At 45.5% G+C, this 12151-nt stretch overlaps 1 protein-coding gene across 3 annotated transcripts in view; it reads left to right on the top strand.

Annotated features, from left to right (window-relative positions):
- Positions 1-6930: 6930 nt before the first annotated feature.
- Positions 6931-12151, top strand: part of FXR1 (FMR1 autosomal homolog 1) — a 36315-nt gene continuing 31094 nt past the window's right edge. For all 3 annotated transcript variants that reach the window (XM_075098409.1, XM_075098408.1, XM_075098410.1), the window contains exon 1: positions 6931-7077. In XM_075098409.1, coding sequence (XP_074954510.1) covers positions 7027-7077 — 51 coding nt within the window. In that variant the 5' untranslated portion in view covers positions 6931-7026. The remainder of the gene's footprint in view (positions 7078-12151) is intronic.

Genomic DNA, 12151 nt, shown 5'->3' with positions numbered 1-12151 from the left:
AAAGCAATAGGAAAGGTTTCCTGGATTTTTTTTGAGGCAGTTGAATACAATCCACTTTGGGAGAACGATTAATGGTGAGATCCTGACATTGCCATGTCAACATTCTTAGTACTTCGCCTGTGGAATGCTTATCTTTGCTCCTAGGGCACTGCGACTCGGTATTTATCTGCCATTTCTTTATATATTTATATATACACATACATATAGTAACAAAACGTACAACAAATATATAAATATATACATGTGCATTTCTATATATATATCTCTGTTGTTCTACAGGTGGGACTTTTCAGAGGAATCTGGAAATACCTACATTCAGAATGTTTTACATTATTGTTCTGCCAACCAATTAACAGAAAACTTTCTGCTCATCTTTTTCCTTCCTGGAAGAGCACAGATTAAGCCAACTATTTAAAGTCAGTCTGACATCTCTTCTGTTCAGATACTAAATCAAGTACCTACCGAAGTACTTTGCTGTTTTGGGGCCTTCAAAAAGTAAAGCATGAAAAGACAGAAACCTGGTTTTGGGACTCTCACGGGGAAAGTACCCTGAGCCGACAGCCGATCTCCTCTTGAAAGGGACTGCTCTGTGCTTTAGCTTCCATCAGGTAATCCTACAGACTTTCCAGTTTGTTTGCTTAGTTTCACACGGATGTGTTGCTGACTCCTCCCTACCTGTGAGCTCCCTCCCTGCTCTTCCATACTGCATTTCCTCATTCGGACTGATGTGTGTCCCTCTGCTACTTCAGATACACCTCTGTTTAAGTGCTACTGTTTCAGTTTTTGATGTCCCGTGGCACTAAATCCCTATACCTCAGATCATGTGTTTCTGACAGCAGCATGTCCGCTGTCTCTTGCAGATCTGGCTCAGGATGACATTGCCTTTTTTTTTTTAGAATAGGCCCTGGCTTTAAGAAATTAAATACTAATGCTCAGAACCGGGTATTAAACATGCACATTTTGATGTTTGCAAGTAGCTAGTAAGTCGTATCACATAAATCTACATTACCCGAAACCCTGCTCTGGTCCAGCCCAACACTAGAAATGCAGGTATCTCTTTACACTCCACTGACACTAAAAGTTAACCCAGGTGTCAAGTCAAACCAAAAGGTAGTCTAGACTTGTCTGAGGATTGAACAAGGCCCAGGATTGGATCAGCAATAGAGAAAAATATAATACTTTCCTTTCCTGGTTTCCATGTAAGGTACTCAGAAGACAGAAAATACTCATTTGGGGTTATGTGGGTAACAACAGTGACAGGAAGGAGATAACTCTTAGCCCTTGGAGATGAGAACTTCTAGGCTTTGATGCCTAAAGCTAATACTTTGACCAGCCTTTCCACGTCATTACTTCACCATGACCCCCCACTACCACAGAGGTCCCTCTCTGGTGCTCGGTGTGTTTCGCTTTTTGGCTTGGAACAAAGTCAGGCACAAGCCAGGTTATTTTTGATCAGCTGCATCCATAGTAGCATTCAAAAGAGGCAGATGTAAAGTGATGAGGAAGGTTGCCAAGCCAAGCCAACCCCATGACAAGCTGTATTGTGGATGGATGAGCTTCAGGCCATTGCACGAAGTCTGTTAAACAGCGGTGTTCTTGCTTAAGTTTGGTTAAATTTTGGTGATATGATTTTGCGGCTTCTTTGCACAGCGCCAGAATTAACACCGCGCTTAGAGCAGGCATTGTCTAGTGCTTCTCCTTGCTTTTAGAATGACATCAGACTTCTAGCTGTATTGTGCTTACTTTCCTGTGCTGCTACTGACAAAAACAGGAAGGCCAGACAAGTGATGGTAAGCCAGAAGTTCATCCAGTGTGAGAAAACAAGCTTCGTATGTTGTCATTCGGTGTGAAGTTACTTTCACATAGTAGTCTGTTGCCCGGATGTATAGCTTTCTTTTGCTGAGTGTGCACGTTATCTTGTGGGCTTAGAGCAAATGAAATCTGAATCATATTACTCATCATTACTTCAGCATAAACGCAACTGTAGTCAAAACCAATTTTCTTTTAATACTAGTTCCTGATGTCTTCCTTACATTATTTAATTAGCTCAGTGACTTTTTCTTCTTTAGACTGCAGTAACAGGAAGTAGAATAATAGTAAACACCTACTGCATTCTGTGGATTATTAACACTTTTTATCCTACCAGACATGGTGGGGGGTGTTGACCCTGTAACTGTGAAACGCTGAAGTTCATTGTGTCTAGACAAAGATAGATAAACGTGAGTGCTGCCAGCTGTAATGCACACAAAATAAACTAGCTCTAAAGATTTTTCCCTTTCAGGAGAGGTGTAAGTAACTACAAATGTTTCTCGCCAATTATAGGAACACTTAGGACTTCTTCTTTCTCTGATTTCCATACCAGACAGGGGGTTTTAAACGGCACCGCACAAAAATGTTTTTACATACACTCACTTAGCAACACCTTTTGTGGATCCTATTTTCAGAAGCGGTGTCTGCTTACAGTACTCGCAGATGTATCTGGGTATGGCACGCTCAGTTCAGCTAGCCTCCAGACAAATATTCATTCATTTGTAAAGGTCAGGAATGCATTTGTAAAAGGCTGCTGAAAATTGGTAGAGGTTCTTCTTCAGCTCAATATTCAAGGAGTGCAAAAATCACAGTGAAGAACAAAATAAAACAAACCATGAGATTTTTCTTTAGTTTTCTTTCTGTTCTTCCAAGAATCTGGCCCTTTACGCAGTGACGGCCCAACAGAGCGACCTGTACCGAGACCTTAATACCGGTTTTGTGCCACAGAATAGTAGATTCCCCCGCTCTTCTTGTACAAGTCTATTGGTGCTGATTTTGTGTGTCTCACAAACCTCCTTCTGCTACCGAAGTACAGTATGTGGAATAACAGAAACGCACATACGTGAGTAAACCCCCCACACTTGGAAGCCTGTAATTCTGCAAAAGAACTTCTCCAAGCCTTTTTCTGAGTTGCAGTTTTGTCATTTGGTAAGACATGAGGCCAATATGATCTTATCTCATAATATCCTTCAAATATTCACCTGTGTTCCTTGTCTCCACTGAGGACAAGGGATGCGCAGCAATTTACAGAGGGTCTAAGTGCTGCCAGTTGCCTAAGCTTCTGCTAAGGTTGCAAGTCTCTGGATGCACATCTCATACATATCCTTCTACCAAAATTTCAGAATGAGCAACTGAACCAAAGAGGGTTTTAGCCACTTAAAGGCAAAGCTAGATTAATATTTTATCATTATTTTACTCTTTTTTAATGGCACAAGTTGCTAAGTGTCAGGATTTTCCTTCACTGAATGAAATGTGAGACCCAGGTTATTACACCCTGTGTTTGTAAGTAAAGGCACAAGCCTGAATTTAGTTGACCTTGATTTTTACCTAATTATTTTTACAAAGCGTGCTAAGCAAGTATGCTTTTGGGGTTTTATTTTACTGAAGGGTAGGGAATATGTTCAGTAAAACACAGCAATACTCCTAGTTTTGCTATCAGCAAAGATGCTTAAAGTTAATTGGCATAGAAGTAACTGATCAGTTAAAGCTACAAAAATTTTTCAAAAATAAACTACTAGTAGTTTTCAGCTTGTTAGTGGTTTAAGATGGCTGTCAACTTGTGCATCTTTTCCTAACTAAATATAGCCTCAGTTAAAAAGAGCGCTGTTCTGAGGAGTTCTGCTGTTGATTTCACAGTTGTCTCACAGTTGTGCCCAAGTTGCTGAAAATGGCTGAAATTTGGAAGATGAACATCTAACAGAGCCTGATGTCAGAAGGTCCCAAGATGACAACTCCATTCTGGCCTTCAGTTGCAGAGATAAGATGGCCATAAATTCAATTTTGTATAAACCAATCTTGATTTAAAATTTGCTAGTGATAGGAATCTAAAGGGGCCCTTATAATTTTTTCTCCTACCCTGGGTACTTGCCAAATTTTTGTGGCCAAAAAATCATTTCAAAATATTAAACCTCCGCTGTGATACTGTTTCACTGAGTTACATTTTCACAGTCCCTGGTTTTGTGGCTTTTTCCTGAGCCCAGTTTGTCCACGTACTTCCTGAATTTTAGAGGGCAGCATTTAGAAGGATGGGGATGGGGGCTGGTTGTTTATTTGCTGGAGTCAATACTTCCCAAGTCTCCTATCTTGAAAATATGGTTTATATTGCTTATATCATAAATGCTTTTTCCATCCTAAAAGGAGGCAGGCTTTATTAACTCTCATTATTACATTTTGAAAGGCTATTCCAGAAACTTCCTCAACCTCCCATTTTAAACTCTAACTTCCAGACCAGATTATTAATAAATTTAGTATTTAATATTAAATAAATGTAATGGTCAGTCTGTATCTGTTGGGGAATCTTTTTGCTAGTTTTGTTTTCTGTCTCTTATAGCCATACTCTCTCATTGATCGTTATCTCCTCCGTGTGCCTTGATGCATTTGAAGACAGCAATCCTAATCTTTTGGTGTTTAATCCTTTATATGGTGTTTGTTTGGCGTTTAAACCCTTTATTTTGCTCACTTAAATAAGCAAACCCTTTTTCTGCTCTTTCCCACCCAGGGCCCCAGGGATACAGAACCCTGTTATTTCTTGCTTACTCTCCCTTTGCCACGATGAAGCTTGCTCTCCCTCCAGCATCGCCGAACAGTTTCAACAGAGGACAGAGCGCGGTTCAACTAGACTTTCTCATAGCATCTCCCTGACCAGAACTGCTCTATGAAATGCAAGTGGCAGTTTCACTGTGGGTGTTGCAAAATTAAAACAAAAATAATAATGACCTCACGTGGTCTTGTGAAAAAAGTTGTGAGTAGCTGCTGTCAGAAGAAGACTCCTGAGTTCCTGAAGCAGAGCAAAAGAACCTACCTTTCCCTGTTTCAGTAATTACTCAAAGTAATTTAATCTAGTAGTTACTTCTAATTTACGTTAAGTGAAAACTAAACTTAGAACAGACCCTTCCTCCCCTGTCTGGCTGCGTGCTGCAAACCATTATGGCCCACAACCTCATAATAATCCTCTTCCACCGCAGTTTTCACCTAGGTATAGCAATCTGCCTCAATATTAATCTATAAATGACCCTGTCACTTTAACTGCTATCCTGCGCACACTTCCAGAAAAACAAATTTTATATCAGGGAAATTTGGATGCAGATTGCATTGGCTCAAGCCAGTTCTCATTATCATTATTGACCAGAACTGTCCTGCAAAGGTGGACGCCCAGATACCTCACGCTGTTCTGAGGTAATTTTTTTTACTCTGGAGGACGGCAGCTCATGCACAGTTTGGGTTTGCTTTTTTTTTAAAGAAAACCCTGAATGCCTCTGTTTAGCAGTTGACATGGAGAGCCTGTGTCTTGGAAGCTGAATATTCATTCAGGCTCAGTCTATACAATCTTGGGGCAATAGAATTTTTTGGTGTAGAACTTTTGTAGCACAACTGCTTCCTTCATATTATCAGGTTTCATACTTTATCCTGGAAAGTCCGGGGTGCGCTCTGCCAATAGGAGAGGGGGCACCTACCATTTCGCAAGAAGGGCTCTTACCTATGCGTGGCCTAGGCACCCCTGAGAGTAAATTGTGGGTCACTTCTGAAGATGTAAACAATATTTGTGATAAAAGGTACCCTCCAACATTCCTGTGGAATACATATTATTATGCAAGAATGAGAATATTCATGCACACAGCATGGGAAAAGAGTAGATCATGTAATTGCATTTCTTCTAAACACTACCTCATAGCTAAAGATATGAGTTATTGACTGGAAAAAACCACGGTGTTCTCTGGATCGAGCAGAGCGTAGCGGGGTTTTTTCCCAATTAATTTGTGTCTCATTTCCCCTCATGCTTTGCCGCGGTGACTCAGGGCCCTACAGTCCACAGAGCTGATGGCTTCAGCCATGCCTTGGTCCCCAGCCCTTGCCCAGTGAACCCTCCCAGCCCACCCGCATCCCCTCCCGACTTGCTGGACGCTAGCACAGGGTGTTGTAGCGGGCACCGGGCAGGCGCGGGGTGAGCCAGCAGCACGCCGCGGAGCTGGGGGCTGAGCCGCCGTCCCACCTGAGCCTCCCCCGCAGCAGCCAGCCTTCTCAAAACTTCCAGGCCTGCCTACCTGAAATCCTCATCCCTCTGACAGACATGGTTAAAACTGGAAAAAAAAAAAAAAAGCTACGCTAGGAGATTAACATGGAGAAACTAAGAATGAAAGCATGATGGGTGAAATACCATCGTGTACGCTTCTTAATTTGGGGCTGGCATCTAACAGCAGGAAGGACATTTGAAAGCACTCTTATTGACATTTAAAGCTATTGCAAAAAAATATATGCGTTTGGCAGAGACACGGGACTTTCATCAAGCTCTGCATGACTAAGCTGCTGCGAGCGCTGAGCTCACGGAACTCGGCTGTGGCGGCGGTGCGAGGGGCACCCTGCCGCACCGCCACGCCGGGCTGGGCGCTCCCCGCGGCAGCACCTGGAGGGCGGGCGCGGACTGCGCGGGCCGCCCCCCGCTCCCGCCGGGGGCCGGGCCCTGAGGAGGGGCGGGCGGGGGCGAGGCCGGCCCGGAGCGCGGCGGGGACAAAGGGAGCCGGGCGGTGCCATCTTGGCTGCGCGGGGCGCCGAGCCAGGCCGCCCGAGGCGCCTCGGGAGCGAAGGTGTCCCCTCGGGCCCGGCCTTTTGAGTCATTATTCAGTTTAAAAAAAAAAACAAACACACAAAACACCACCGCATTTCCCTGCAGCGCTGGCGGCGGCCGCGCCGCGCGGGCCGGGCCGGCGCCTGAGGGCGGGAAGGCGCGCAGGGCCCCCCTCAGACTCCGCGCCGGCCGCTCCCACTCCCGCGGGCCGCGGCGGGGGGGGAAGGCGGCGGCCGGCCGCCCTTCCCGCGGGGATCGCCCTGCTCCGCCGCCCCCGCGCCCCCCGCCCCGCGGCGTGGGCAGGCCCATCGGGGGGGAGGGAGGAGGGGCGGGGCGGGGCCGGCGCCCCCCGCGGGGGGCGGGGAGCCCGCCAGCGCTCCCCCCCGTGGTGACAGTTTCTAGAAGCACGTCCCGGCGTCCCTTGCGCGCCCAACATGGAGGAGCTGACGGTGGAAGTGCGCGGCTCCAACGGGGCCTTCTACAAGGTGGCGGGGCGGGGAGGAGGCGGGGGCGGCGGGGCGGCGGTGGCGGCGGCGCGGGGGGCCCGGCCCCGGGCGGGGGGAGGCCCTGCGGTGGGACGGGGGGCGGCGGGGTGTGGGGGGCGGCGGCGGCGCGGCGGAGGGGGGGGGGGGGCTGCGGCGGGGTTGGAGCGGGGAGGGGGTGGTGGGGCCGGGCCGGGCTAGGCTGGGCTCAGCTGGGCTGGGCTCCGCTGCGCGGAGGTCGGGGTGTCGCGGCGGGGGGCGCGGGGGGCAGGTGCGCGGCGCGGGGATGTGCTCAGCCCCCGTTTTGGCAAGGGTGGGCGGGCGCGGGGGGCGTTTATGGAAGCAGAAGGGGCTCTGGGTGCGATGGGTGAGCTGAGCCGAAATGATAATAATTTTTAAATGTTTCAAATAATTCCTCAGAGATTTCGAGTTTATTTATGTCATCAGAAGGCTTCCTTCGCCATCACCCTCCCCGGAATGTCAGGATGTTGCAGGATCAATGCAAAATACCCTCAGCTGCCGCCCGTCAGTCATTTTCCCCTAAGCCTGGCTTCAGATGTTTAAGAATCCCAGCTCTTTTTATGGCAAGAGCCTTCTGTCTTCCTTTCCAGGAGGGCTGATCCCAGCCAGTATTGTGAGCACGCAGCGTAGCTGCGCTCTGGGAGCGTTTAATCTCGGGACTCTCTCTAGCTATTGTGCCTGACCGCATACGCGGTCTGCTCTCGCACATGCGGCGTTACACGGGGCGGGGGTCCTTCCCCCCCGCCCGAATTTCCCGTGTGCAGCTGTGCATCTGGCTTGGGAGTCATGTGGTAATTGTACAGTATGTAAAGGCAGTTGGTGTTTAAAGGATTGTAACCATCTGACTTCAGGAGTTCGTTTTTTTAACTGCTTGTCTATTGAAAGAGACAAATAGGAGATACTCTTACGAGGAAAGAATGTAGTGGGGTAAGCTGTATCCCCTTGCTAAGTAAGCCTCTTAAATTTTTACCCAAATCTGTAGATAATAAATATTGTCAATCAGATACATTTTAGTTGGACTTGAAATACCACGCAGAAACCCACATTAGAATTGTTTGCATTTAGAACAGGATACTCCTAAATAGAATCGATTTCCCCCGCCCATTAGGAAGCCCAGAATTTGGACACACTCTTCTTAGCTTTCCATTTTCTACCTTGTGATCTTGGACAAATGTAAAAACCATGGATTAGTTGTTCTTCTGCTTAAGAGGAATGTGAGACTAATGGGAGTATTAGGAGGCATACTGAATTCTTGGACCGAAGGGGTTTGTGTACACAGAATTTATTATAATAAGCCTGTTTTAAAATGTACGACAATTACGTCGCCTTAGTCAGTGAGAATTGTCAGGCTTGGATTAGCACCAGCATGTGTTTTAGCCCTCTGAACAGTGACTAACAAAAGCAAAAGTTTTACTTAAAAATGGCATTAATGGCTTTCAGATCAACGAAATGGGGATTAAGTCCAGCGATGGCATCTTCACAGAGAATGAAGTCAGGTTAGAGCTATTGGGCCGGTAGTGACCCAAGCCCCAACTGGGGGTATTCCACTGTTAAATGTGGAGGGGGAAGAAAGGCACAGACACCCACCCCCAGAAAGCAAAACTGAACAAACCAAACTGGAACACAGTTTTGTAAGATTATTCTTGTGAGCTAAATGCAGTGAAATGTGTGTGTCAGTGACTCCATTTTGTGAGCCTTGCTGTTGAGGGAGGCAGAGGTTATGCCTGCACTTTCGAGCTAAGAAATGCTACCAGTAACTTTCTGTTTAAAGTTTCTGAAGCAAAGGAGGGAGGGGTGTCAGTCTTTTTATAAAGTACCCTGTTTTGGACACCGATAACACTGATAATAGCATTTGTGAGACAGTGAGAATAGCCTCATCTTCTCTAAGCCCCATGTCACTGCATAGGAGGTGGCAAACATTTTCTAAAGAGAAAAGCAGAATTTGTATGGTGGGATGAAATTAGAGGTTTGCCCCTCAGAGCAGTAGGAATTCAGATTCACTAGGACAGCACGCCTCCCAGTAAATGAGATGAGAAGGATCCTGCTATGCCAACAGAGATAAAACCCAAAATAATTATGTAAACAATTACATGACAGAATTTTTTTAATGAGTTAATATGATGTGCAATTTAGAACGTTAGTAGAACAAACGTAATGATTAAATCTGCTGGAGCGTTCTAGTGGGGGTTTTGGTAGTTATTAGAGATACGACCATGGTAAATTATACTCTCTAGGTTCTCTTGTTCCTCTAATAAGTGTTCTTCATTTTAGAAAAATCCAGTTTTAACGGGCGGTGCTTCATACGTGTATTTACGTGTACACTATGGTTGCTATAAATGACTAAGGAAAATGATGTTCTTTACTGAAGTACATGAAAAGTCAAAATTTTTTTCGTGATGCATAAACCAACAGACAGTAACTGTGGTTATCGTGGGCATCCCAAGATAACTCTTTTATGCTCTGTTTTTACAAAAAATATTATGATCTAAGTGTAACATTTTTTTATAAATCTTCAAACTAATTTATGCTCTTTTTTTTCCCCTTTTGCTTTAAATAAGTAATATAATCTGGAGAACAGAACAGCATCTATTTTGTATTTATCCCAGGCCCTCAACCAGCATACAGCAGAGCCAATGTTTAGCCACTCCCTGCAGCTCGGAAGACTTTGCATATATCACAATATTGAGCACCCATTGTCTTCGGAGAGCAGATGGGGCTCAAAGTGGTCATGGTCTTCTGAAAAAAAGATGAGGTTTGTGTTGTGGGACAGGGAGGAGAATGGGCAGGGTTGATGAACCCTACTAGTTAAGGGTCTGCATATATTAGAGGTGTGGTGAGGACTTCCTGAGAGCAGAACAGTCAATGCTTTCTAGGTGAGGGGTAGATTGCAGGTTAATTTTGATCTTTGGGACATTGGGATGAGACTTTTAATGTGAAATGGTCAAAAATATCTGGATTTCTTTGGGCTCCAAGTGGGTTGGAGAGAAAAAAAGCTGAATACTCCCAGCCTCATCTTGGCCTGACTGCAGTGTTTTCAGGATGATGATTCTCTGTGTCATTAAGATCGTTAAGTAATTCACAGAATCCCTGTGGGATGGTTGAGGCTGTCAGAGAGTGTGGGAGGTCAGCTGGTCCTCACCCCTGCTCAGGCAGGGCCACCTCGAGCCCCAGGTGGCCTTTGAATATCCCTGAGGATGGAGGCTCCACAACCTCCCTGGGCAGCCCGTGCCCGTGCTCTGTCACCCTCACAGTAAAACGTTTCCTGGTGTTCGTACAGAAACTCCCGTGCTTCAGCTTGCGCCTGTGGCCTCTGGTCCCGCCGGCTGTGACGGGTGTCTGCGCAGCTCTTGGCACGAATGAGACGAAAGCTTCTGTTTTATCCAGTGTCTCCCTCAGCCGGCGTACGCTCACTTGTATGCAGAGTAGAGCCCCGGTTCTGCACGTTATTCATGAGTTCAGGTGTCAGCTTACACGAAATAGGTTGGGCCTTAACGATACAGTGAGACCAAGGTACAGGAATTGAATGCCAGATAACTTCCTCCACCTGAATCAGTCAGCGGCATCTGAATAACACTGGGAGATCCGTTGCGTTCTTCATTGTAGGGACTTACCTGTGCTGAAAAACTGACTCTGGTGTGTTGCGGGCCCTTGCGCTCTTTCTGTTCTGGAGTAGTCGCTGTTTAGATTATGCATGGGCATGAAATAGATAAAAATGTGAATGAGGATGAAACTCGGCCTTTAGTTCGCAGGTTCTAACAGGGCTTCCTTCTTGGTGTGTTTGTCTTTCAAGAGGTGCAGATGTTGTGGTAACGGGACTGAGCGAAGCGTTGGTGGCAGGAGTTGGCGTAGGCCTCAAGGTAGAGGCTAAGGCTAGCCAGAATACTGCTAAGGGAAAAAATGACGAGAGGTACATGGAGTTTCTCCACATGTACAGTGTCGAAGCACAATGAGCAGTTCTGTGTGAGAAAAAGTTTATGCATTAGTTAAAAAATGCAATGGCTTTTTAATTTTTCTTACTATTTTTAATTAGTGGCTTTGAAAACAACCCTGAGTTCCTCTGAATGGTTTTTAGCTTGATGGTTATTAAAACAGGAAACTCATTAAGAGTATAGCTTCCACAGCTGTTTGTGCCGATTACTTGCACCAGTGAATGTGGTAACTGGAATGACTTTTTTTTTTTCCTTTAAAGATCTCACCTGTCTTATAATGATCAGCATTTATTTATTAAATCTGGCCCTAATGGGTGGGAAATTTCAGACATTTTCAAGTAGTTACTGATCTCTTGAAAGTTGTGTGGGCTGGTGCGGGAAGTATCTGTAGTCATTATTGCTGTTGATGAGCCGTTTGCTGTACCCTCTTAGGCTGATAACAGGGAGATGCCACAGGCAGTGGTTACTGATTGCCGATGTGTGTAATCAGTGCAGGGGGTCTCAGAAGCTTTGCCCTGTGGGAATATGCGTATGAAGAAAGCAGTGTAAGTCATGGGAGTCATTTAGACTTCTGTGAATAAGCCTAAACCAGGGGGTTTGGCGCTGAAGTTCTTGCATAGCTGTCATAAGGACCCTTGAATTTACATGTGATAATTGTGAATGGAAATAAGCAATAACGTCATAGCTTAAACTGTGCTTGCTAAAATTGGTATAATACTTCAGGATTTCTTTCTCGCCTGATACCTGCTTGTAATATTTGTGCTTTGTGGCAAGCTAGATCTGCTTTCTTTATCAATACCTTGTATAAGTAGGTGCAGCTAGTCACTTCTAATGAAAATAATGCTTTATGAAGTTCAATCGTCTTTTGACCAGTGGTTTGATTATTTACCAGTTTCCTGTGTTTGCTTTGATTTCTTAAATTATTTATTAATTTCCCCCGGGGGGTCAGCATGGGATACATCCCTTAGTAGTAATTATTTCACATACTTGTTACGTGAAAAAGTTGTGTATGAATGTTAGTTAAAAATACTACTGGTTCTTGCTTCTGAAAGGAGTGAAAGGACTGGTAATTGGATATAAGCTTCTTGACCTTTATGCCACTGATGCAGAACAGTCCATGGCACCAG

Source organism: Phalacrocorax aristotelis, chromosome 7 (genome assembly GCF_949628215.1).
Source record: "Phalacrocorax aristotelis chromosome 7, bGulAri2.1, whole genome shotgun sequence".
Taxonomy (NCBI): Eukaryota; Metazoa; Chordata; class Aves; order Suliformes; family Phalacrocoracidae; genus Phalacrocorax; species Phalacrocorax aristotelis.
This window is presented reverse-complemented; position numbering and strand designations above follow the sequence as displayed.